At 40.7% G+C, this 26,817-nt stretch overlaps 1 protein-coding gene across 4 annotated transcripts in view; it reads right to left on the bottom strand.

Moving 5' to 3' along the window:
* The window catches only part of ITCH (itchy E3 ubiquitin protein ligase), a 54,810-nt gene that overhangs the window by 11,224 nt on the left and 16,769 nt on the right, over positions 1–26,817 (bottom strand). For 3 of the 4 annotated variants that reach the window (XM_027719116.2, XM_027719114.2, XM_039387150.1), the window contains exons 2-16: positions 20,805–20,895; positions 18,503–18,641; positions 16,415–16,539; positions 15,197–15,334; positions 13,033–13,075; positions 10,792–10,961; positions 9,421–9,655; positions 8,096–8,191; positions 6,647–6,821; positions 5,651–5,717; positions 4,101–4,185; positions 2,508–2,636; positions 1,761–1,833; positions 744–815; positions 46–134 (exon numbers count right to left, since the gene is read on the bottom strand). In XM_027719116.2, coding sequence (XP_027574917.1) covers positions 46–134; positions 744–815; positions 1,761–1,833; positions 2,508–2,636; positions 4,101–4,185; positions 5,651–5,717; positions 6,647–6,821; positions 8,096–8,191; positions 9,421–9,655; positions 10,792–10,961; positions 13,033–13,075; positions 15,197–15,334; positions 16,415–16,539; positions 18,503–18,641; positions 20,805–20,874 — 1,706 coding nt within the window. In that variant the 5' untranslated portion in view covers positions 20,875–20,895. Of the gene's footprint in view, positions 1–45; positions 135–743; positions 816–1,760; positions 1,834–2,507; positions 2,637–4,100; positions 4,186–5,650; positions 5,718–6,646; positions 6,822–8,095; positions 8,192–9,420; positions 9,656–10,791; positions 10,962–13,032; positions 13,076–15,196; positions 15,335–16,414; positions 16,540–18,502; positions 18,642–20,804; positions 20,896–21,373; positions 21,418–26,817 lie in introns of those variants that run through there. The other variant, XM_039387151.1, reaches the window with a different exon arrangement.

Consider the following 26,817-nt stretch of genomic DNA (forward strand, 5'->3'; position numbering starts at 1 on the left):
ATCACTTGCAGAACAAGCTGTTATTTGCCATTTCAGTGTAGTTACCTTGCAACACCTCCATAATCTAAACCTTCTTCACCAGGGAAAATAACCCACAAACGTCTCCGGAGATCCTGAGGGCTGAAGCTCATTATCTTAGTAAAAGAAAAACAATCAGTTCTTTTTAAGAAAACAACTACAAGCGCTGGCTAGAATTATTACTATTGGCTAACAATTTATTAATTTGGAAAAATTTTAACTGGGCCTTAGGTCTAGACATTAACAAGAATTTTGCAACTAATAATCTAAATAGAATTAACAATTTTTGCTTTAACTATTTCATTACTCACTTCAAGACCCATAACACCCAGACTAAGATCCACTTAATGTACTTTGGCACATTGCCCATGCTAATGTAACATATTGTGAGGAAAAGTGTGCCAAACATAAGCACAACATGAAACCTTCCTGAGAATGGGGAGCTGCTCTGCCCCAGTGCTCCCTTCAAAATTAACTATGTTTGAAAGCATTCTGAAGAAAAACTTAAAAAAACAAAACACCTTCTCTGTTAGATGAATCAGTCTAGTGCCAGAACTTCATGATTTAGCATGATCTTTTAATATATCAGCCTAACTATTAAGTTAGTATTTTTCAGTCGGTCTCATTTAAAATAACGTTAGCAAGACATTAAAGGATCAAGAATATGTGACAAATTTAAATAACTCCATTTTTCATGCCCACTATACCATGTTTTAACACAATACCTGCTGAAAGGAGTCCTCAAATAATGTTTTCCTGCTCACTGTGATCTTTATGTGCTGTGGCATTGCCAGTTGCTGAAAGAAAATTTTTTAGAGGTGAAGTGTACAGTCACTTAAAGTTTCCAATACTGAGTTTGGACTGTTATTTGTAGTATATATTAAAAGGCACAGTTGAATTTCATTAATCCACATAAAATAAACCCAGTAATCAAGATATCTGAATTGTAATTTACTCCAAGAACAAATTGCTACCACACAGGTTGCCCAGAGAAGCTGTGGTGTCCCATCCCTGGAAGTGTCCAAGGCCAGGTTGGACGGGCCTTGGAGCAACCTGGGCTGGTGGAAGGTGTCCCTGCCCATGGCAGGGGGTTCAGTGAGGTGTGTTTTAAGGTCCCTTTCAGCCCAAACCATTCTGGAATTTTATTAACACAAAATTAGAAAATTTAGGTTATAGTGCACAGAATCCAAAGTGAGAAATTAGGCTGGTCTCTCCACTATTTTCAAAGGATAATTCACTGACTCTTGAAAGCTGGAATATTTAAACTGACTGGAATATTTAAACCAGGACTGACACACTGGAATTTGGAATTATGTTGGAGCACACTAACATGCCCCACCGTATATTCTTCAGTGCTTAGACGTGTCTGTTGTGTGTCAAATGCCCTGCATTTTCTACCAGAAGTATTTCTACAGAAAGAAGATCTTGTATTAACCATAAATTACTGTGCCTCCATATATTCCTGTATTAACAACAGAAAGAAAACACTATTCAGAAACCCACCACTTCAAAAGCAGTAGTGAAATTGAGCTTTTCCTTTATTCTAAAACATTTTAAAGCCATAGCTTACCTCGCTTTAAAGCTTCCATGAGTTTACACAAGTCCTGTATTTACTCCCTCCTAATTTAACTCATCCTTAAGCTTAAAGGAGTTTGATTATGTGTATTTGCAAGGCACTGAAGCATTTAAAGCATGTAAGCACAACCCAAAAATGCAAGAAATCCCAAGAAATGGATCCATACCTGACACCAGAACCTGAAATAATGGACCTTGGCCTTGAAGTCACGCACATAGGCTATCTGGGGCCCGTTGTCTCTGGAACCAAAAGGAGGGGGGGAATGCATTTCACAAGTGTTTTTGTAAGCAAAGTAAAAGCCTGCAAATGTATTAGTTATACAGCTGTATGCCTCAGTTGGCTATCTAGTTGGGACATTCTTAGTCACAATTTTTGATTTTGGGGTGTAATTTTCTTGGTTTTAAATTAAAAAAAATAAATAAATCTTCCTTTGTCAATTGTGAAATGCACACACTGTATGTTTTAAACAATATCTAAATTTTACCTGTAAAAAAGTCTATAACAATAAGGATGTGATGACATTCAGTTAATTTAAGTTGGGAGTTAAATATTGGCTTTAACTTTAGTCCTAAAAAAAAAAAAAAATCAAAGAAAGAAAGGGTGGAGTGTACTTTTAATGAGAAAGACTAGTAGGTGTAAGGAAAGGATTTGGTCATCAACAGGACAGATGCAGCTCCTGCATTACCCTCAAATCTCACACACTACTTGTCAAGAAGGATTCTAAGCGTTCAGAACTCTGCCTTCTCCAGGGACTTATCATCAGTGCATGGAAAAGCCCAGATAATTAAGGAGCATTGCTACATGTAAAACTTTCTGCCTAGAAATGTAGTAAGAGGAAAAAAATAAACCTTTCAAAAATGATGTGTGCTAAACTTCACTTTTGAAAGCTTGGTATGAAGTTAAACCCACTTACAGAGCAGACTTGCCCGTGCGGGGATCTATGTACGTGGTGGTTCTGCGGTTGTGATCCACAAAATAGGGAATTCCATCCACAGTAAATCGCATTTCCCAGCCCTCTGGTAAGGGTTTCTCATTTAACTGACTATGGACACAAGAAAAAACATGGTAACACATCAACTTAAAGTCAGTTGAACAATACCTGAGACAGTAAAAATTCTGGCAGGTCTAGAAAACCTACAGATTGAGAAACTTCCCATTCAAGATTTATGCTGCCTTTTTTCACCCTCTTCAATTTGCAGTCAGCTCTCAATTAGACCAAAGTGACTGCTGAAGTAAACATTAGCTCATTTGGTTGCACTACACGAAATAAAGGCAAAAAGAAACTTAAGGGGAAAATGTAAGCCAGGTGTCATTGTTTCCTCCACAAACAACAGAATTTTATCTTCTAACTATTATATTTTTACTCCAAAAGTGTCACTGTTTTAATAAGTGGCTTTTGGTATCTTGTGTATAATGACAGCAGCCAAAAATGTGTTTCAGAATGACAAAATTAAAAGAAAATGTAAATACCGATTGTGCATAATTTTTTGACAACTTCCAACTCAATTTTGGTATAAACAAAATATATTTGGAAGATCTGAGTAGGGTCCCTGCAAAGTGCTCCACAGTGACTTCCCTCCACAAGCAGGGAACCGTGTAGGTCCATGGTCCTGACTGTGCATCCTAAACATTGGGTTGTTGGGTTGCTTTAAGAGCAACAGTGTTCTCCAGACTCAGCTGCTGCAGAGGTAACTGGGAAGGAAAAGTTATCCCTGGATACAGCTATTATCCCTCACACATACTAGGCTATTCCCCTTCCCCTTCTTCTCCTTCAAGGACAGATGGAGTTGCTTCACCAAATGGAATTTTTCAGCTCAAACAGGAGTTAGGATTGAACAGTTCACCCTCAGCTTCCTGCCTCCATTCCTTACCTCAAAGACTCTGAATGGCAGAGCCCAAAATAAACAGAATTCCAGTGCTTTTTCTCTGTGTCTTTTTTTTCCCCCTCCTTTTTTAAAAAGGTGTGAGAAGGGGTGCTGCAGTTTCTTAGGTTTGTCTTCATTCTGTCTCTTATCCAGGTTGGATGGGGCTTGGAGCAACCTGGGCTAGGGGAAGGTGTCCCTACCTGTGGCAGGGGGTGGAATGAGATGAGCTTTAAGGTTCCTTCCACCCCCAGTTGGTTCTATGATTCTGTGACTGTCTAGGAAACAAGCAAAGTCTTACTCAGGACTCTGCACTATCCCATCACCATACAAGAGAAATCTCTCCCTCCTCCAACAACAAAAATGCTGAGACATATGGGATTACTTATAGAAAGAGGAAAAGGTCCTTCTGGGGAATGAGCTTATTGCTGTTGACAAAGACTTCCTTGGTAATTGTAGTATTACTAAGTAATACTGTGACAGTTTCCATTTTGGTTAATACCTTTTACCTTTCTCATGAGCTGTCTGACATTTGTGTGGCACAGTCCATGCCTCACCTGTGGGCAGCACTTCCCACCTCCCAGTCCCACTACTTTGCTACATTTTCATTCCAGACTTATACGAAGATCCAACTGATTTCTCACCCCTGACTCCTGGGATCTTCCCACTGAGTGATCCGTGTGTTGTGATTGACAAAATACACTCGGCCATTGCTGTCAGTTCTCTTCTCTGAAAAGATGCAGGGGGAAAAAATGTCAGTACCACTTCACATATTGCTGAGACTACATCAAACAAATAATATCACCAGGCCCTGCCATAGGTTTCTCTGCACCTCCTCTGATCCAACATCTTTTCACTGTCATTGACCTTATTCCTTATTGTGTTATGTATTTTTCAGTTGCAGGAAAAGTTAACTGGAAAAAAGGACAAGTGTGAGCTGTTTTGTCCACAGGAAATTCCAGCTGCTTTGAATATTGTGATGTTCCTGACAAGCAACACAGACAGCAAACAGAACAGGGAACAGATGTAGACACGAGTATCGAGACAGTACAAGGGCCTCGTGTCCAAATTAGAGCAGGGAATGAAAAATGGTCAATGTAGTTTCCAAGAAACCCCATTTATATTTTCTCTCATATAGATTAAAGTATGCCCACAGTTCAACAAAGCTTAGGAGGAATGCTCCAGCTTGCCCTTTTGTACCATTCTGCAGTTCGTGCCATTTTTATTTAGTGTTGCATGAGAAACAAGTTATAAAAATGAGAAAAGTCTGACTACCACAGGTCAAAAGCTTCAGTTTCCAAGAGAAGTCTGGAAGTAGATACTTGTCCATGGAATTGTGCTATAACAGAATTCCACATGATGTGGAAACTCAGTTTTGCCATTGCCTGGACAATGTCAGCCCAAAGACCTTCCTTTGAAACGCTATATTGGTAATGTACCTCAGCATAAGTGTGGGGAACAACAGTTTTATGGCATGAAATTGCATCAATACCAGGACTAAAAATCCAAATAGTTCTGTTTGAAAAGCAGATGAGCCAAAAACCCAGCTCCAACTCTGACAAGTAATTACTTGCTTTAAAATTCCACAATTGAGAGCTTTGCTTGTGTATCATAAAACTTGAATTCTTATATCTACTTGACAGTCACGCCAGAAATTAGTTTTACATTTCCATTTTTGGACTACACCTCACCCAAATTTATATTAATTGTAAATTCTCAACCCTGTAAAGTACAAGAACAGATTCATTCCAGGGAGAGGGGCAAGTCAAGAAGTGGTTAGTTGTCATTATAAAAAACATTTTCACACCAACAAAACTCTCCAAGAATTGCCTTGGAGAGGGAATTTGGCAGTTTGATTTAGAGAGGATTTGGAGCCTCTTTTAGCAGGAACAGGATAGTGGAGGGGGATCCTGCCCAAAAAAAGGCATAAAAGGATGACAGTGTGAAAGAAACTATTATGCTCATTACAGGGAGTAAACCAAAATACTTTATAGTTTCTAATCTACTTTGAAATGGCATATCCTTGTCAGGACTCTGTTTTAACAGCACATTTGACTAGATCTAATTTTAAAATATTTTTAATCCAGATTTTAATTTTTAAAACTAGCCTAGAACAGCTCACAAATAATTTGGCAGAAGTATGCTTTAATGTTTAATTACATTGCATTACAAACCACTTTCAAGTCAGCCTTACCCCATCCATGTGGCAGAGGGCCAAGAGGATCAAACTCTTTGTTCTGTGTGGATGAAAAGTCCTGGTTCTGCAAGTCACACAAACAAATGAGGCATTAATGACTAGGCATTTGCTTTCCAGATGTTCTGCCATAGCCATCCTGAACTATTGAATTAAATGCATTTTTGTTAACATTACACATAAGCAAAGATGCCAATAATTTCTTTTTCTCCCCAGAGAAGATCTATTTTACCGACCCTTGGCATGCCTAATTAACTACAGTGCCAAGAAATAATTATTCTTTGTTTGGTGGCCCTGCCTACGCAGAAGGAAATTAGTACAGTAGCACCCAAAACAATCAGAAAGCAAATCACTTCACTCCTGCAGTCAGTACAGATCTCCCTACCACCATTTAGGGGCTCCACTTTATTCTCACACTTACAGCAAATTCACAACCTTCACCACTCCTGATAAACGGGCAGCATGAGTTGCACTGATCTAATGCCTGCTATTCATCAGAGGCAAACAATGGATTTGAAATTCTGGAAGGATTGTTTTCAATTTCCCTGCTTTCCTAACAACATTCACTGTGCATGGCTCATTTTACCCAGAGCAGAAATGTATGGTCTGTGAGCTTGTTTACCTCCCAGGTGTTTGCCCAAGGCAATACAAGATACCACACAAATAAACCAGCTTCCTACTCAGCTGCAGTTTGATTTGAACCAAAGGCTTTATCGATACCATACACACATTTTTATCACAGAACACCACTTGTATTCAGCTGACAACTAAACCCCCAGTCCACTGCATGTGTAATGTCACTTAGTTCATGTCACCACAAGGACATGAACCAGGGTTACAGTGAGCCCTCCCTGCCACAGCACACACACAGACACTGTACTGGGATAAAGAACAAACCATAACAAAGTCTGGTGTCTTTGTGGGGGAAGGTCACCCACAAACATGCCCAAACCCCAAAACCACCCTAACCTTGCTGGTGGTGCCTGTAGTCCTTACCCCATAGATAAACCTCTGGTTGAACTGCTGCATGGCCCCCTGGAGCTGGCTGCGCTGCAGCTGCCACTGCTCGTAGTTGCGGACGGACTCCAGCGTCGGCCGCTGCCACGTCGTCGTCCTGGTGAAGTGGTCGACGTAATAAATCCTGCCCATGTTGTCAACCCGGCGCTCCCAGCTTGGGAAAAAAAAAATCACAAGCCACGGTTGTGAATAGCAGCAGTTTAAGGGCTCAGGGGCACTCTGAGGGCAACAGGCAGGGTGGGGAGGGAATAAAAAGCAGGGGCGCAGCAGCAGCTTTTCCCCCTTGGACCCTCCGCTAAAATGATGTAAGAGCTGAAGTTGTTTTAGGAGAGTCGCTTTTATTTGTTGCATACTATAAAAAGTCAGACTCATTCCGTTTTCTCTACTTTTAGGGTTGCTGTAAATAGCTTTTAAGAGCTGCCCAAACCCCAGCCATACTGTGCTGGTATCACTGCAGTCAGTCATCCCACGCAGCCCATAACACAAGTCTATGGTTTCTCCTAAAGACACAGCAAAACCCCTGGCAGTTTGGGCTGTTCAATGCAAGACTCCCTCACACTCTGATTTGGCAGAAAAGGAAGGTTTTGGCATTGGGTTTGGTGTATTGGTTTGATTTTGTGTTGAGTTTCTTTCTAATTTTCAGTTCATGTGAAATCGGTACTATTTACAAAACTTGAAAGAAAACATAACATTCTGAGTAAGTTTAAGTAATACAGTAGTTGATCCTCTCAAAGAGTTCAAAATATTTTGAAATATGACAAGTGGGCTCCCTTTATGAGACTGTCTGCCAGTTTTTGTTCTTTAATAACATGCTCTTTCCCATTCCACATTTTTACTTTGTAATACTGTCTGTCTAGTGTGTGAACCACCTGAGGATGAATGAAGTGCAACAGAATAGCTCTTGTGTTTTTCTTATATTTTTTAAGAAACATAGAACAACTGTGAACTAAAACAGCCAGTGGGCTGTTCTGCTGCCAGGAACTAGAAGGGCCTAATAACCAAAGCTGGTTTCTATGTGCATAGTAAATGAGCAGCTGGGAACCCTGAGACAAGATCAAAGGCCTGTGAACAGTAACCTCAGGATAAGAGGCAACCAAGAGCATTCCTGCTCAAGCTGATAGTTACCTCAATCCCAAAACACTTTTCTGTGGGTTTGGTTCTCTTTTACACTTGGGGGTGCCTACTGTCTTTAACTGAAATCCACTTTTCAGTCAGTAAAGATGCACTTGCTTAATCTTTGATGGGAATTCGGACATTCAACCCTCCTCCATACCATGTACTCCTCAGAGACAACCTGGAGCCATCATTTGCACTGGGTTCACATTTCTACTTACCAACATGCTGTCTAGCTTTAGTAAACTGTCAGGCAATTTGTTCCTGAAAACCCCAGATATATTCCAGATGATCATATGGCTGATCCTGGCTCACCTTGGAGGAAGAGGCTCTGGTCGATCCCACGTTGTTCTTTTTTCAACATGATCTACATAGTAGACTCGGCCGTGCTGGTCTACTCTTTGCTCCCAACTGAAAACAGATCAAATATTTTAATATTCCTCCAGGTCAAACTACTCCAACCATTCCTCTACAGCACGGAGATGAGAAACATCTGTTTTCATAAAATGCTTCTCTCTAAATAAAATGCTTGTAACTAACACCTGGCTCACGAGGTGCACCAGAAGTGGTACAGTGTTCATATTAACAGTGATTCTGTGGCAACTAAAATAAAAAAAACCCCAAACATTCTACATGACTTTTTGGGAAACTGAAACTAAAATTTATGTCTATGTGCATAATTTTAGCAAAGTTTTGTATTCAGTATCAAGTGTATTAATAACCTGTTGAACAGAACCACTTCTAGATCATAATCCACTTCTAGAGTAGCATTAATTCAATAAATCCTAAAAAATATGCACATTTTGCAGTGATCACATATATGCAGAGTTCACCATAAGGGCACTGCTCACATTTTCTGTCTATGCAGCATTTGGGATAATGACTTACCCCTGTATTTGCATCACATGTAACATCACAGGGAAAAAAAGAACATGATAATTTGCCATTTCTGTTGAAATCAAAATGATAAAGCAACAACTGACGTTTTCAAGACTGCTTTTATATTTCAGTTATTCTGTGAGGTTATTTAGACCTCTCCTACCTTTTGGTTCAACTGTCTGCAAATTAAGGCAGGTATTTCACCAACTCACATCAGGAAGCTTTTGCTTTCCATCACTCAGACTCCAGAAACTTTTACTTATTTTTCTTTTTTTTAAGTTTAGAATCTAAATGAGAGATTTGAGGTAACAAACCAACCATCTGGCCAATTCCCCATGTGCCTGAAACATAACCATGAGGAGCTGCAGTATGAAATCCAAATCTTCAGGAGACATCACAGAGTAGTACTGGAACAGCAGCTTTTCTTCTGCTTATCTGTACCAATATTTTCCTGCCTGATCTCATTCTAATTTGAAGACCACAAGGTACCACACCATTTAAAACCTGTGTTTCACTGACATGGGAACATATGATAAGTATCAAAAATATCTGACAGAGTAATTCTTTTCTTGAATGCTTGAAGACCAACCAGACAAAACAGTTATGAAAACCACCAAATGATTTTCAGGGGAGATTTTGTCATGCAGTAAAAGGCAGATGTTATCAATGTTTTGTTACACCTACTGTAAGTAACATATAGCAAAACCAGAAATGTCAGCACTCACACACACAGAGAGAGAAAAAAGTCATTAAAGCCATACCCAGGTGGAAGAGGACCTTGGCTGACTGTGGAAAGTGCCTGAGGTGGAGGATTTACTGGCTGGACTTGTCTGGACACCGGAGGAGTGGTGAGGGCAGGAGTGGCAGGAGCTGTGCTCGCAGCTGTTGCCCCCTCAGGGCTCTGCTCTGAAGGAGTGTTGGAGGCTGTTCCTGCCACTGATCCTGCACTGGCCCCGTCACTCTCCGTGGATGTGGATGAAGGGCCATTTGCACTCGCTGGGATGTCAGAGACACCAGAGAAAGAAAGGAAAAACCTTCTGACTGACATTTATCACCAATCCATTGCAGAACTTTACATCACAAAAGCACAGCTGCAAGAACTGCTGTTTCAAAGTGCACACAAAGCCACTGCTTGCAGCTCACACAAAATCTAAAGAGCAGTTCTGTCTCACTGTAAAAATGCCAAGAACTGCCACGAATGGCACAATTTTCATATTTCTGGTAGAATAAATCATATTTACCTTGTTGTTTGCATTCTGTAGACATTAAATGATGATAAACAAAAACGTACTTCCTTGCATCGATGAGTTAATTATTTTCCACTTATTATTTGGAATAGTAATTTAAGGGATGATAAGCATAAAATTTTCAGGAAGAGATTTCATACTGCACAAAAGAAACTATTGCAATGGGAGGAGAACACATACATTCTTTAAATGTTTTCAGTTTTATCTGTATGCCATTTGGTGGGTGAGGTTAGAAGTTTAATACAAGTCAGGCCTTATTAACTAAATGCACTGGATAATCTTTAAAAGGTATTTACTGTATTGCAGATCCTATCCACACCCAGCATATATCAAATGTAATAATTTGACTACTGAAACAGATTGCAGTGTATGGGGGTAAAGGAGTTACCCCAAAAACAACAACTAACTTTTCAGAACTACTGATCTTCCAGTTTTGTAGTTTTTAAATAAACAGTTTAAAAAAAAATCAGCATGGAAGAGGAATGAATGTTTTAAGTGCTGCTAATTAACAGAATTTAACTAGAATCGTAGAAACAAATAACTAGTATTTCAAAACACAATATTAACAACTTGAGACAGTTCTGTGAGTCCTGCAGTACATTCCCTCTCAGCCTCAGTGGGTGCTTTAGTGCAGTAGTAGAATTCCCCTGTGTTCTCCTGGCCCCAGCTCCACTCTGTGTGGAGATCACTGCAACCACCACGGAGCAGATGCGGAAGCAAGAAATTTTTAGTATTGGTAACAACAATTAAACACGTACCATATATGCAAGCTAAAAAATACTCCTTCGGAAGTTACCTGCCAAAGAATTTCCCATCAAAATGCAGTTGAACACGAGGAGCACAAGGAGCTGTGCTCACCCCAGGGGTGCAGCCCCGGGTACGTACCGGCCACCGACGGGGGTCTGCGGGGAGTGGGGGGCGGGGGTCTGGCAGGCCTGGGAGGTCTGGCAGGTTTGCAGCTTCCATTTGTGAGTAACGGAGAGTCACTGCCGTTAACAGTCTTGTTTTCACTGGAAGCAGCTTCTTCAGAGCTTTCAAGGCCATTTGAGTTAGTCCTTTTGCAAGAAAAGACACAAAGAAGTGTCCTAACAGTGCACAGATGACAACAAACTTTATAAATCACAGACTGGTTTGGGGTGGGAAGGACCTTAAAGCCCATCTCATTCCAACACCCTGCCATGGGCAGGGACACCTTCCACTTGACCAGGTTGCTTCCAAGCCCCGTCCAACCTGGCCTTGGACACTTCCAGGGGGGTTGGAAAGATATGTGCAAGACACTAGAACACAACAATCACAACTAAGGGAGGTTCTTACATCCACAATAATTTTGAAGACCTCTGCATCTGTAAAAACATCTGATCTCCTGAGGCACATGAAACCTCAACTAACGGAAAGGTTGTAAAACAGAGATATATATAACATCTGTCACCAAAATCTCAATACACCTGCCTTTGGGTCCAGGCTTTGGCTTTTGCTGCTCAGCTATTTCTGCCCATAAGTTCCACTTGCCTCTAATGAGATGAGAGGCTGGCTCAGACCTGAGAACAGCCTGTGTGCCTGCACTCCATAGGGCTGGCAGGCACTCAGAACACAGAGAGTGTTTCAAATTTTTAGAACACTTACTTACACATATACCAAATTTACCCCTAAACTCGATTCTTGAACAGGCTGGAGAATTTAGGACTAAGCAGTAAAGTTTTGATCAACAGCTACAAATATAAGCTGATCAACTTTACAGGAATTAAGAAACTACACAGCAATACTGACCATTCTGTGCTGTTCAGTTATGCCTAGCAGAGTATTATTCTGATATATTTGTAGCTCTTTAAGCAGAGTTACAGGTACCTACATACTTATTCTAAAGAATTTTCTTTTCAGAATATGCTGAGCAAAATCAACTAAAATTGTACTGGATTTACAGGTCAAGCACATAGGCCATCAGTAATAAAACCAGAGGTTACAGTTTCAGCCCAGTACCTCTAAAATGACATGCCTTTAAATGTACACAAAATAAAAACCAGCAGGTAAGACTAAGTAATTACAAGTCAAACAGGACCAAGTAGAACCATGTACATTTGATCTCAGGATCATTGCCAAACATACTTTTGCTCTATACCAGCTGTGGTGCACGTAATTCCTACCACACCAGCCCCCAAGTAAATGACTATGAAAGTGGTCTCCAGTCTGTAAGGGCTTTAGCCCAGGTTTTCACCAGGTTTCAGCCATTCACCCTTTTCTTTCACTATATTCCCTTGTAGAAAGTCCCTCTCCCGATCATTTACATGATCCTCACAAGGGACCTTTAATGACCAACCCCCCAGTTGGTATTAAGACCAAATCACTATTATTATTATTATCCTATTACACACTCAGGTATTCTGAAAACCCAAGCACAGAAACATTCTTTGGAGCACGAAAAACAAACAGAACAAAAATAAACTTTCATGGGAAGACTTCAGACAACATAGCCAAGGGTACAGTCTATTAAAAAAAACACTGAAATGTAACTTGGCTACTCCAGGTGTCATCCAGTAATGATGTGTGTCCTGTACAGATCCTTAAAATACTTGTAGTATTGGGAACTAATTCAAGTAACATGGTGCTGGTCACACACTTATCCTACCAAGCAGCAGGGCTCATAATCTGGTATCGACCTTAAAACACTGTAAGTGCCAGACAGCTTTTGGGATCTTCTTAACAAAGCTAAATATAATTCTGATACCTCCATGCTATAAAGCAAACCTGTGTAAAAATAACCAGTGCCACCAACTTACCAGTGGGTTTTATTTGTTTGGTTTTGGCTTTATTTATATATATATATATATATTTTACTTTTTATCTTTTTTGAGAGAAAGATGAACATGAAGGGAAAAAACCAAAAATCAGTCATGTATGAAGGCAAACTGAGGCCAGATGATGGGGTTCACATGGCAAACACTTCAATATATGTGAATATACAACCATATAGTATTTTTGTTTAGGACATGCTCAGATCTTAGCAGATGCTGCTGCAGGACATATTCAGAAATTTTTCACTGTCTCCTTTATAAAACATACAGTTCCTCTTTCAAAACTGTGAACACTAAAAGGCTGAATAGAGAAAGAAAAAGAGGAATAAAGTCTTACCGTGTATCAGTCCTTACTCTGGAGCTTTCACTCTGTGTAGGACCTTAAATACCGGGAAGAGAAAGACAACAGAAGTATAAGCAACACTGGGAATGATTTCCAAGGAAAGCAGCACCTTTAATGCTCACACTTCTTTCCAGTGTGGAGGTCAGGCACTATGTGCTGCTTATCTACTGTGTTTCAAGCCAGTATGTTTTGCATGTTGATGTGAGTACCATTTTTTAAACTAATGCCCCTGTGGGTAACACTTCCATCTTATGGAGGATATACCAGGATATCACTTGACTGTATGAACATTCCCCAGCACACACACAGTTTAATAAAGCTGTCTTTGTAGCAGTATAAAACAATGCTCATTCTTTAAGTAGAGCTGGCTTTTCATATTCTCCCCCTTTCAGTGATGACAAACAGAGCAGAAAGGACAAAAACTTCTCAAAAAACTTCTATTTGGTTGGCTGAGGGCTCTGCTTTCTGGGGCTCTCTAGCCCAAACCCTTCCCCTTCTCAGTAAATTATTTAACATAAAGGCATTGAGGCAGGTACAAAATATGGCTGCACTCCAAAAGAATTACAGCAGTTCAGCCCAGATTTGCAAATGCTTTGCAACTACTTATTCAGCCAGCTTGGAAATATTTGCCTTTTGTGCCAGCATTTGCAAACCTTGAATATGCAGCACAGAACTGCTCATTCATGTAGATGGCACCAATAGTTTATTTCCATAGAATTAAACACGTCATTAACAAAGAAATCAGTTCTCAGCTCTGATGGGAACTACAGGCAGATCTAGGCCAAAGACAAGGATGTAGGCATGGAAAGGCTTAGGATAACGTGCTGTTAGTGGCCTGTGCATGGAAGGGATTTAATCCCAGAAAGAGAAATCTTAAGTCACTCCATAAAGCAACTCCATAAACAAGGTATTTGCCTGACGTCCCTTCAGCCTGTACAATGTGTTACATTGCTCCAACATGGACCCTTCTCCTTGTGGGCTCCAGTCCCCTGATCATCTGGGAACCTTCTGCTGAGCTTCTGCCTTGGTCTCTTGAGCCCACACCTGCACAGAGGACTCAATTCCACTACCTGCAGGACTTTTCCCACCTTTTTCCCAGTAGGCAAACTTTGTGTAATGGAAGAAAGCACAGATGAAAATCAAGTCTTGCATAAGAGGCCAATTTGTTACTTCCACTGGGTATTTCTGTCACTGCATCTCAGCCCTGCTCTACCAGCCCCACACATCCCCAGCACTCGGCTTTTATTTACAGAAAAATCCCACACAATCAGATCATGTGGTTGATCCCTTTAAAAAGATGCAAAGAAAATGGACTAAAAGCTTTAAGAAATAATGATTACAAAGCTAGTGTGTTAATTCAAGTTTCTTATGATACTTAGATGAAATCTCACAGTAACTTCCTCTAGTACTTGAAAAAAAAAACAAACCAACCCTACCACCCAAAAGCCTAAAACTTGCCAATTAAGTGCCCAGCTGGTTGCTACAGCAGTCAGTCTCCCATGCTGCCTTCTGGAGAAACAACCTCTTGTCTAGTTCTACCTCACAATGTACAATTATCTCAGAAATGCTCCACTCCCTGTCCTGCACCAGTGGAATTAAAATTCTTCACCTTTTTATTTTTGTGTATTAGACATTTCACATGTATTCAAGTTTTTCAGTTAAAGTGAAGACACCAACTAAACAGGAAGTGGATCCCTCTCTGTAGCTCTCCACAGGGAACTAAAATCTATGAATAACTCTATTTAAATGGGTTGTTTTAAGAAAAAATTAATATAAGCCCATGTCTCCTAGTGAGCAGAATACTTATTACTATGATGGCGAGATCAAACCGATTTACTTAATATTTTTCCATTTATGATGTTATTAAAACCCAGGGAAGCTAGGGACTTTCATTAGAGTTTGGGATTGCTAGATAAAAGTTTGCAAAGTCCACAAAACAGAGATGCTGATCTTGTTTTTGTTACAGTAAGGCTGAAGCTCTCCCCTGTGAACTACGACTCCCCCTCAAATAAAAAGGTGTGAGATTTCTGGTCTCTACAAACAGGAAGTTACAGCAGCTGCTGCTGTCATTATCATTACAACACTGGGTTAAAGCTTCCCAGCAAAAAGCTCTGGACAGCAGATGTGTAGGGGCATGTTTGAATTGAAAGGTACTTACTTCTTGAGGTTGAGGCTTCCCCGTTGGTGAGGAGCTCGGGATCCACCTGCATCCCGTCGAGACAGACCGACAGATCCCCCACCACCTCTGCTGGTTCTCTGTCACCAACGAGATGCAACGTCACCACCACCTGCTCAACTGGAACACAGCAGAGAACAAGGCCACTTCATCTTACTACAGCAGGAAAAAGGGCTTTTTATCCACAGGCCACAGTGGTCAAGGGGGAAAATAACCCAAAACAACCCCCACAGCTACAGCTCTGCCTCTCCATTGTTTTTTGTGTGGTAAAACTGATCATCTTCATGTGCCAGTAGAAAGTTATTATTTCCACAAAAAGGGGCAAACTGGAGCATAAGCTTGTTGCTGCCTAGAGAAAGGACTGTCATTAAAGCAGAGATTGAGCCTCATATTTCTGCAGCAATTAATGCACCTGTCCTCAATACAGAGTTAGGAAGTGTAACTCACTTTATTCTTGATACAGAACAGATATCAATTCTATCTTCTGACTTAAATGCTTCACCTTTATCTAACGACATTCACATTTAGAATGTGAAGATTTTCCATCATAGCTCCAGATCAATGGTATATTCAGGGTAAACAACTGGGTTTCAGTGAAACAGAACTGTAAATAAACATTCCTGCTGAAAGGGTTTAAAACAAACCCCAGTGAACTCCAGCCGGTGCCTGGTGTCAGACACCAAATGCAGACATCCAAGGGGATTTTCACCCAGGTCCAGCAGGACAGGAGATGCCAGGAGAGCAGCCAGGGTGTGCAGAATCCTGTATTTCTCCTTCAAGCTTCCCAGGATGCACATACTGCCCAAAGTTCTAAGATGTATGAAATAATACAGTATATCCCCATGGCATTATTTAGAACAAAAATACCTTTACACATTTCCTGTCTAGTACCAGGAACATATCAGAGGTTTCATTTTCAAGCTATTGAAAAGGAAAGACTTGTCTTTAATTAGCCTTTCACTCACTCTTGCACACACCAGCAAAGTGCAAAACATCCTGTTTTCAGTGACACCACGCCAGACTGTGTGTAACCAAAAAAAATGACTGAAAAAGTAGGAGGAAGCTCATGAAATCAACTTATAGCACCCAAAGGGATCCTTAAGGGCCATCTACAGGGCTGCACACAGCATTGCTGCTCATTAACAGACAATTCCTCACAAATTCTGCAGCATTACAGGGTATTGTTAATCCGGTACTTACGTTTCATACTGTTGGATTTCAGTGTCTCATGAATATCCAGAGCAGCACTTCCCAGAAGGACATCAGATTTTAATGTTTGATGGCTCCAGACTCGAAAGTTTAATTTACTTACAGGAGTGACAATTCTGAAAAGAAAAAGTTGAGCACTGTAAGGGCATTTGTTGGAGGGGAAGTGGGTGAACTGAGCCATTTACTTCAGCTGTCATTTAAAGTAATTTGGAAAACAAAGCAAAAATGGAGGTAACATCAAACCATTTCTATTTATCACATTCTCATGTGCAGTCATGTGTATGTCACGTAAATCAAGACTGTTGCAAGGCTGTTCATAGACTGAGTACATTTTATATTACTACTATTTTAGGGGAAATATCTACAGAAAACCTTCCAGCAACTCCCTAGTAATACATAGTAAATTCCATAACAGCAACTTCAAAGCAATTTTTAATACTGATACTCTTTTTCTATAAGGAACATTCTAACATTGATGTATTTTTCAATTGTTTTAATTGTGAGAAACAGATATTACAGATACAGGTTTATTTTCTCATTAATTTCACCTGTACATGGTTGATAAGCCCAGACTTCCCCAGTCAGACCAACCCTTCAGAAGATCCACCCAACCAACAGCCTCCCAGAAGAGGAACCCACGGTCCATCCTCATTTGAAGAAGCCATTACACTTTTCCTTTTTATCCTGAATCTGAATGTAAGCAGCTGTGTCAAAGAATTTCCTAAAAACAACTTCCTTCACACTAAGCTCCAAGCAGCATTAGTGTAATCTTCAATGAACTTGATATGCCTGGGGTGTCTCTGCTCAGCTCCTGCTCAATGAGAGCAAAACAGACCCATGTATTACTGTATGGACTTGCACAGCAAAGCCACAAACATTTCCATTAGAAAGGAAAGAAAAAAAGCTTTAAAAGCTACAAGAAAGTTCTGCTCATCTACACTGATGTGCTTGTAAAAGCACAAGCTTTTCTTAATACATTTGTTTTCAATGCAATAGTAGTGACTAAAACTTCAGAGTGATCTAAATTACAATAAATAGGTAGAAAAAGTGTTTTCAATAATCAGGCAGCAATGTCCAAGTGCTTCAAGAAGAATAATCTAGAATTTAAGCATAAGCAAGTCACAGAATCATAGAATGGTTTGGGTTGGAGGGACCTTAAAGCCCATCCAGTTCCACCCCCTGCCATGGGCAGGGACACCTTCCACTAGCCCAGGTTGCTCCAAGCCCTGTCCAACCTGGCCTTGGACACTTCCAGGGATTCAGGGGCAGCCACAGCTTCTCTGGGCAACCTGTGCCAGGGCCTCCCCACCCTCCCAGGGAAGGATTCCTTCCCAATATCCACTCTAAACCTTCCCTCTTTCAGCTCAAGGCCGTTCCCCCTTGCCCTGTCACTACCTGCCCTTGTGAAAAGTCCCTCTCCAACGTGCAAGCACAAGACTGACCTTTATCCCAGAGTTCCATGTCCCATTCTAAAGATCAAATTAAATTTTGTAGAACCTGTGTATCTTTTTTTCCCATGCTTCACACTTCCTATCATCCAGAACACAAATACTGAGCCAAGCAAACCTCAACAGACGTGTTCATCTTGAATCTGATGTTAGTTTTGTACTCTGGAAGCACAAATTAACTGGGAATTTTGTATTTATGCTGGAGTTCAGAGGTGCACAAGACAGAGCCAACTACCTGTGCTATGGCCTGGTACACACAAGATGGTACACAAAGAACAGCTACACTTTTCAGCCACAGCATTTCTGAAAACTGTAACCTTAAGGATGACAACACAAATATGCACGGGAAAGTCAGATGAAATATTAAATTACCTTACTGCCCTTACTACTGACAAAATTAGAGCTCCTTTGATATGCCACATACATTAATACAGAATTTATTCCCTCATAAACACTGAGCACAATGCAATAGTCTGTAAATATCCATTCCAGACTCTATTATATTTGCTCCAAAATATCTCCATGGCATGTAACATTCCACACTTTGCTTAAAATAAAAATACAACCTTCAAGTCCACTGTCAGGTGCATTAATTTAGCTCAAACAAATTGGAAAATGAAACCAAACCTACACTGTAAGATGCTGTTTCCACTTTGGACTGTTTGTATTGTTGCACTTTTCTGTCTTCTTTGACTGTCCATCTACTGAGACTTCCACATAAGGGCTAGGTCCAAACCATTTATTCTTTTCTTTTAGTTTTGCTGAAATCACTGTTAAGAAAGAGAAAAAACAATAATTTATTCAGCAAGATTTCAATTGCAAACAATATTTTTCCATGGTATGCTTCAGTATTCAAGTGTCAGGTCATTGATGCCTGACAGTAACACTAAAGGAAAAGACCACATTAGATGGATAAAAATGTTCTTGCAAGCAGAAAATATCCTCTACAACCTTCTCCTGTCTATCACCAGCCAAGAGAATTCCTAGAGTTTGTTACACTTGCTTGCTAAAAAGTTCAAAACATGATCTGCCTCTTATGAAGGTGGAAAGCTGCCACCACTTCTGATGAAAAAAAAATCATAAAGAAAAACAGTTTTGTGTGAAGTTTTCTGTATCAAACCAAACTTACAGAAAAGCTGAAGGCATATTTCAGTAACTACCTCCTGTTACAGGAACAACAAACCTGGACAGGCCTTGCAGCCCCAGAGCTTTAATGTGGGGGGTTGGTGGGTGGTTTTGGTTTCTTGTTTGGTGGGTTTGGGGGCTCAAATGTTCTTTTAAGCATTCAACATCTAGTGCAATGCTCCTGTCTTTCCAAACACAGTGGTTATGTTGCCTCTGTTTAAGACATAGGTCTACACCTGACATCTGACTCCCAGGAGTGTTCTCGGATTCCTGGGCAACACTAAAACTCACAAAAGAGCACTTAAGATACTATCATTTCCATCAGCCAGTGAATTCACAGTTCTAACAAAGAAAAACTGGCTCTCCTATGTGTTTGTCACTCACTACCTCCTTAACAAGGATGACTAATTCAGGCCCATCTGGCTAATCTGCCCAGATTCCCTTTATAGTCTATGCTCCTTTAGAGATTTACAGAAGTAGCTTAGTATAAACTGCTCGGAGCTGCTCCCAAGGGAAACTCTTTGTGTATTACAGACACCTCACAGACATTAACTCCTTCCTTTTCACAAACAGCTCCCCATCCCTTCCCCTCCTGTTTCCAGCACCTCTGCCTCAACACCACTAATTATCTCAAGACCTTCCTTGAGGCAGCAGAAATCAGCAGATTTGTCCCTACTTTGAAGGTTTGTTCTTCCCCAGACACTCTGAAAGTTCATTCAAAACCAAGGAGGGCAGCAGGAGGGGGAGCTGAGGGCAGGGCAGAGGGCAGGGAACACCTGCTTGCACAGGCAATAGTTGGTTGCAGACTGCGGCTGAACTTCTACAGAAATTCAGAACTGCTCAAATATCTCAGTAGTCTCAATTCCAAACACTGAGGCATTCATTCCACTTCCCTGTCTTTATGTGAGTCCCAGGCCTGTACTGGAGAAAGCCTGAGGCATCAACCACCACTTCAATCCTTGGCTCTGCTCTCCACCCCTGTGTGGAGGATGGACCTCCTTCCAAACCTCCTGCAATTTCTCTCCAACATCAACCTGCAGGGACAGGATTTCTCTGATTTCCACAGGTCTTCCATGCTGAGGGTGCCAAGTTTACTCTTGATGCTTCTCAACACAGACCTGCACATCCCCCCAGATCTCCCATTCAGCTTTAATGCTTCAGCTAAATCTGCCAGAGAGCAGAAGTGAGCAACCTTGGTAATTCCATTTCAACAGCTGCTCTGTTGGTGAGGCACTACAAAAAACAAAGCATGTCATGTAAATCCATTCCCAAACAATCCACAGGGGCTCAATTACAGTGATACTCTCACCAACACCTTTCTTAAAGCTCCTTGGCAATGGTGGCCATAAAAACATGTAACAAGGGAGAAGCAGTAAGTCAAATTTAATGAACAGCAGTGCAGGTTCACTTAGCTAGAGATGTGAGAAGAGTGTCAGGAGAAAGTGTCAGATTTGATATTCTGCCAGGTTTCAGTAAGTGTAAGCAGTATCATAATGCATTATTCCATTTCCAAGAGGAGTGCTCTGAATCATTTACTAAACAGCATTCAAAAAGAATTATTCCTTCCTTTTTCTCTTTTACACAAAAATGTATCATTTCAAAATGCATTTAAGATAAAATCCTAAATAAAAGAGCTCTATTTCTACCAAGTAATGACGGCATAACACCATCAATTGCATTGTGTGACTTCTCTTGGGCTTTGTACGACTCAAAACTTCCCAAAATACATCATCATAACCTCTGGTTAATTGTGGGAAAAACACTTCCACATTTCTAACCAGAAAGATATGTAATTTCAAAAGGCTTACCAGTGATCTGGAGCTGTGATTTCATGGACAACCCACTGGCTGGTCCTGATCTGGACCCACTGCCAGCCATAATATGGGCTGGATCTTGAATCTAGATGGAGAGAGAAGATAAACATTTCAATCCTCAGAAAATCAAAGGTTAATCTGTTTTTTCACCTGTAGATACATTATTCTGCAAGCAAAACCTCCACACTTGTCTGTCCAGCTCCTTTCCACTCCCCCAAAGTGCAGAATATGCTTTGCAAAAGGCTCAGTCTCTATTACACAACCTGTAACTGCTCAGGTCCAAGGCAAAAGAGGTCTTTTGATTTTGTCACTTCAATTTGCCAATTAACTGAGTCAATGATGTTCTAATTGCTAAGTTTGCTGTACCTCTCATGTCTGGAACACCTGCCTGTTTTGATGTCGTAACTCCTGGGCAAGTTTATCTTCCCATGACAAGTATTACTTGGTTTTTAAAAAAAAACAAAAAACAAAAAACAAACAAACCAACCCACAATCCACAAGTACAGCAAAAAGACTGAAAATAAATTATTAAATTAAAAAGTGAATTTCAAATTTAGAGCTACCTGCTTTTGTATGTTTTTTGTTTTCCCCTGGTCAGATCAAGTCTACAGATGGGCTGTAACTCTACAAAGCAGTCAACTAGAGAAGGAAATACATCACTTTAGAAAGAGGGCAAGACAACCTTCAGTTCCTACAGCTAACACACCCCGACCCTCCCACCTGGGCTGGCCTGATCCTCCCACCCAGGAGGCAGCACATGTCCCTCCTACCCTTTGAACTCAACTCAGTATTTGGTTCTGGGGGCAGGGGAGGAAGTGGACAATATACATTACAGAGCTTCCATATCACCCAACAGAAATGAAGTGGTGTGCTGTTATATTAAGAACAGGCATCCCTTTGGAATATCCAGATATTCCTGTCTCCATTTTTACAACACATTTTCAGCTCAACATCCCCTCCCAGCTGAACTAGATATAAGACTCTACAGCACATAAACCAATGGATAACAAATGGATTATTGAAGACTCCAACTTGCCTGCTGGATACAACTCCATCCCTGCCTGTCCTGCCGTGCTCCCTCCTTTGGGACATTTCCACACTGTTCATAACCCACTGCAAAGCATCCCTGCCCCTCTGTGCAGCACGTGCTGGCTCCCAGGGCATTCTCTGCACACAGCATGACCCCAACACAGCATGACCCCCAGGACCGTGTTGGCTTCAGCTGCTGCTCTCTCTGCCTCGACTCAGAAGGCTGTGTGTGTGACCTGACCAGCTGATAACACCACCACCACCTCGGGCACGCCCAGCCTCTCTGGGCCAAGCAAACAAGAATGTGTACCAGGAGACCAGATCTGAATATGGCAACTTTCTTTTTACAGGCTGCAATTTCAAGGAAAAGTCTGTATACTGTGACAGTTGCTGTGAAATTGGTAATTCCATGGGTATTTGGAAGTGGTGAAAAGGGAAGCTCTTGCATCCTACAACGTGCTGATGCCAGTGTTCCCCACTGCAGAATGTGACACCACCAAAACCAGTGCTAACCATTCACTTCAGTAGTATTTGGTGTTAATAGTTCAATTACTAAATTTCAGATGTGAATCACACAAATCTAAATTGTGCTAGAGTGAAAAGGCTTTTAATAGAAGTATTTAAAAAGTACCCTAAATTTAAAACATTTAGAAGACAATTCTTAACTCTGATCCTGTGACTGGTTCTACCAAACACCCTGGGTATCCTTTACATTTCAGGAGAACAATCAGATCACATCTAGACCAACACTGAAATAGTCTGGAGGAGTTCAGATTTTCAGAAGAGCTGCTATTTCCCACCTGGAGCAATAACACTGCACAGAACACACCTGTGATCACTGAACTCATACAATAAGCATTTACACCTCACAACAGTCATTCAGAAGCACATGGGAAGGGTAACTTTCATTTCTAACCTGCAAATACACTTATTAAAATGATTCTAGGAACACTAGAGCATTTTCATTGAGAAATTGCAAAAAAATCCAGCAGCTTAATCCCTTCTGAAATGAGTGTCCTGCAGCCACCTCCTAAGTTAACACGTGTGGATGTACAAGTGAGTGTCAGGAGACACAGCCTTCACCAACGACTGGCTTAAGGAAAATCCCAGGAATCTACTGCCTCCCAATATTTCTAAACCCATGAAACTACATTATACATTGTTTAAGTTCTCTCAGCTGCCAGAAAGTTTCTAATTATTTTTGAACAATAAAACTGAAGAGCCTTAGTTTTTTGGCACGCTTGCTAAAAATCCAGTTAAAGCAAGATCCATTAATCAGCCAGGAAAAAGGAGAGCTCCAGAGGAAGAAGCAGCAATTTACAAAGTGCCCTGCACTTCAACAGCCCTGTTTCTCTTTCCATGTTTTCCAATACCTTGACTCCAATGCCTCTTCTGCTCCCCTCAAGTGCCAGTTGAAAAAGGCTCCACAAGTGGAATAGCTGGTTCCATGCCAGGCTTCCAGCCAGGAATAATCACTGAACGCCCACTGCAGTTTTTCTCTCAGCTGGGCACTAATTCCAGTCCCTTCCCTACCATGCCTGGACATACTCTACCCAGAGTTTTCACAACTCACCTCCATCAACTTCTAGCTGGGATGGATCAGTAATTAAGGAAGTCTGCAGTGAGACACACAGGAAAAGTGGAAGAAGAGAGCAGGACTGGCAGGTGGAATTACATACACCTCATTTTCTCAGGAAACAAAGCTACAATAGATTCATTAGCCAAATAAGAATCCATGGGATTAATGAACTAGACTTCGAAAGAAGCACAAAGAGTGCAAAAGGCAATAACCCCACCAGTCACACACATCCAGCTGATTTCTGTATTTAATTAAAGTTTAGCATTTTACTTCTCTTTGTTTATATAACGAATACACCAAACAGATTTAATTTGTGTGCAAGAAACTACTGTATTAACAGATTATTTTTAATGGTAACACTGCAGATGATTTCAACCCAAAACCAGCCTAGGGCTACTTGTAAACTTAAGCACAAAATAAGAAAACATATAGTCCTCAATCATTATTAAAGTATTTCCATTTAGTTTTATTACAATACAAACAATATTTAGGATTCTGTGAAAAGCAAATGTCTTTATAAATTCAGTGTAATGCAACAAGTACTTTCACAGGTTGAAACTATAATTTCAAACAACTGAGAATGCACATTTAAGTTTTTTTCTGCAGTAGAAAATTACACACATCTTCGTGGATATTTAGGGATTTGGTGTGGTTTGGGTTTGCTTTGGGGTTTTTTTGTTGTTCTGGTTTTGTTTTAAATTATAGTGAACTCCTACTGTCATTTTTCTCCCAGATGCTGCTACCCACTTCCAAGAAACCCACCAGAATCTGAAATTTAGGAACATGAAAGCTGAAAGGTTTGACAGCTGTGACAGAGCAGGGCAGTGCAATGGATATTCAGAGCACGATCACACAAGTACAATTTTCTCAGAAATGAACCAGACAAATTCTTTGGCATATAAGGAGACACAGTTCAGAAAGAATATCTTGTCGTTAAAAATAAACCACTCAGATGGTTGCCCGAACCTCTTCAGTGGCTCCATACCTACTCCCCAGGAGGTTTAGCTTTATAACATCCTACTCTAACATGTAAATTGTTAGAGAAATTATGCTCAGCTTCATAATTGCCTCTGCCATTGCTGGTACTCAGGCAGGTTGGAACAAAGTTGCTTTAAATAAATCTGCCTCACAGTAGGAAACTCAGACCAAGCATCCTCTTGGCATTGTCTGAACCCCCCCTGGAGCATTCCCAGCAGTGGTGATGCTGCTGGGCCAACCTGCTCCAGCTGCTGGGGCATTTTAATCCCAGAAGCTTGGAAGGAGCTTCTTACCCCCAAAAATCAGGCAGTATAAACAGAAGAAAAATGCTATCAAAGGCTCGAGAGATCTTCAGTGTCACACCAATTTATCTGACTTTATTCAGTGATGGAATTCATCTGGTAAAGAACTGACTTAGTGTCACAGGAATTTTGTTTTATATTTATTTAAAAGAATCGAAGACACGTAGGTGAGAATGAAACCCTGTGACTGTGTATTACACCCTCAGCTTTGAAAATATGTTGGCACATGCTCTTTATAATTCAAAAAATACTGAAATAATTGCACATTGTTGGCTGCTGTGAGCCTTATGTTTAGTAATTACTTTTAAGAACAGGCTCAACTGCTCTTTACAGGTGTTCTAATTCAAAGTGCTTCAATAATAGAGACAAAAAATTGCATAATGAAAAGATTTCTTTCACACACCTGGTAATTTTATCAATGGTTTTGAAAACCTCACTATGTAATAGGAATAGAGACTTCTGGAAAGAGCATAAAACACACAAAGTTTTGTTTACAAAACTGCATGTAAGATGTAACACTAATGGGTATGTGATAAATACGTGGACTTTATGTGTGAGAAATTAGAGAAATGCTTTCTCTCCTTCCCCCAAAACACTGAAGCCTCTTTTTAGCTGAAGACATGCATATTGTGGAAAAGGGTTTTTCTCTTTAATGTTAGCTGTAAATACACAGAGCCCAGGCAGAGACAGCAAGTTTGGCAACTTACTTGCTTAGCAAATTTGCAGTTACTTTAACTGTTCAACTTTCATCTTTAAAGTAAAATGTGGTTTGACAAAGCTGGTTTTAGTGGTTTACACTTTTTTCCCCCTTAAAATAAGTTTTTAGGCCATGGTCAGGTTTGCCCAAACAAATCAAAAGACAGACAGAAAGGCAGAGACTGCTGAGTAATCAACCAGGGAGAAAAGAATAGACACAGATTATGAGTGTTGAGTACAGGTTGGAAAGGGAAGCAATCCTGAGGTTTGCATCAAGGGATATTTATATAAGGGATGGAACAGAGAGGGTTTAACACAAAGTGCAGCCTGGCTCCTTTGGTGTTGCTGTGAGAGCAGCACTACCCCCATTTACTGGGGGGGCTGGAAAATCCAAGCAGCCTGTGCTGTATCACAACTGCTGACATTGAAAATGCCCATTTCTGAACAAATAGGACCCTGGCTTGGAGTTCTGAGCTGTGTGGTCCTGTCTCCCCTGGCAGAGGCAGCCCAAGCACAGCTCCCTGCAGCCCCACACTCAGGTTACCCAGGTACAGCTGCACTGGGAACAGCCAGGGAGATCCCGACCCAGAGATAACACTGGAGCCAGTTCACTGGCTAAAAATGTATTTGTGGGAAATACAATTTAATCAGTTTGGGAAGCAAACCAAGTGACATGACCTTCAGAGGCTGCAAGGAGGGAAAAGCAAGATATATAAACCACAAAACAAAGGAAAGGAGGTGCCCAACTCTTGTCCCGTTTCTACACTGGACTTGCTAATGAGAAATTCTTGGCACTGCAGCAGAAACTTCATCCATTATGTGTCTTCAAATTGTGTCCTTTGATTTTTTTCCGTATCTGATCCATGTATACAGCATATACAATCCACTGTACTTCTGGCTCAACACAGGAATCACTTTTTTTTTTACATCTCTTTACAGAGGATCATTTCTGCACCCTTTCAAAGCACAGTGATGTATCAGTCAGAAGTCACAGCCCTTCTAAATCAACAGGTCTAATTCTACAAGTGAGATTATCTGAATCTGTTCTCTAGAACTGAATTTATTGAATCTTTTTCTATGAGCAAACACACCTTGTAGAGAATGTAATGGAGATGTTCCATTGAGATGAACAAAGAAGAAATGGAAATGCGTGTCTAAAATCAGCAAAACAAAGGCTAAAAGGGCTTTGATTGATAACAAAAGACACTCCTTGCAGGAATAAAACTGAGGAGTGTTTGTGTCAAGGCCAGGATGCTTTCGCTCTGATAAGACTTCAGCAGATGCCTGGCCAGCAAAACAGCCTGTGCTTCAAAGAGCAAATTGCCAGCAGGGTTATGTCACATCACATATGTCATTCCTTTTCCTGTCAGCCCAACAGGAAAACATACTGTAGCTTTAGAGATACGGATATTCCAAATAAGGA

The sequence above is a fragment of the Pipra filicauda genome, unplaced genomic scaffold, assembly GCF_003945595.2.
Source record: "Pipra filicauda isolate LSUMZ 115617 unplaced genomic scaffold, ASM394559v2 scaffold534_size341627_pilon, whole genome shotgun sequence".
NCBI classification, from domain to species: domain Eukaryota; kingdom Metazoa; phylum Chordata; class Aves; order Passeriformes; family Pipridae; genus Pipra; species Pipra filicauda.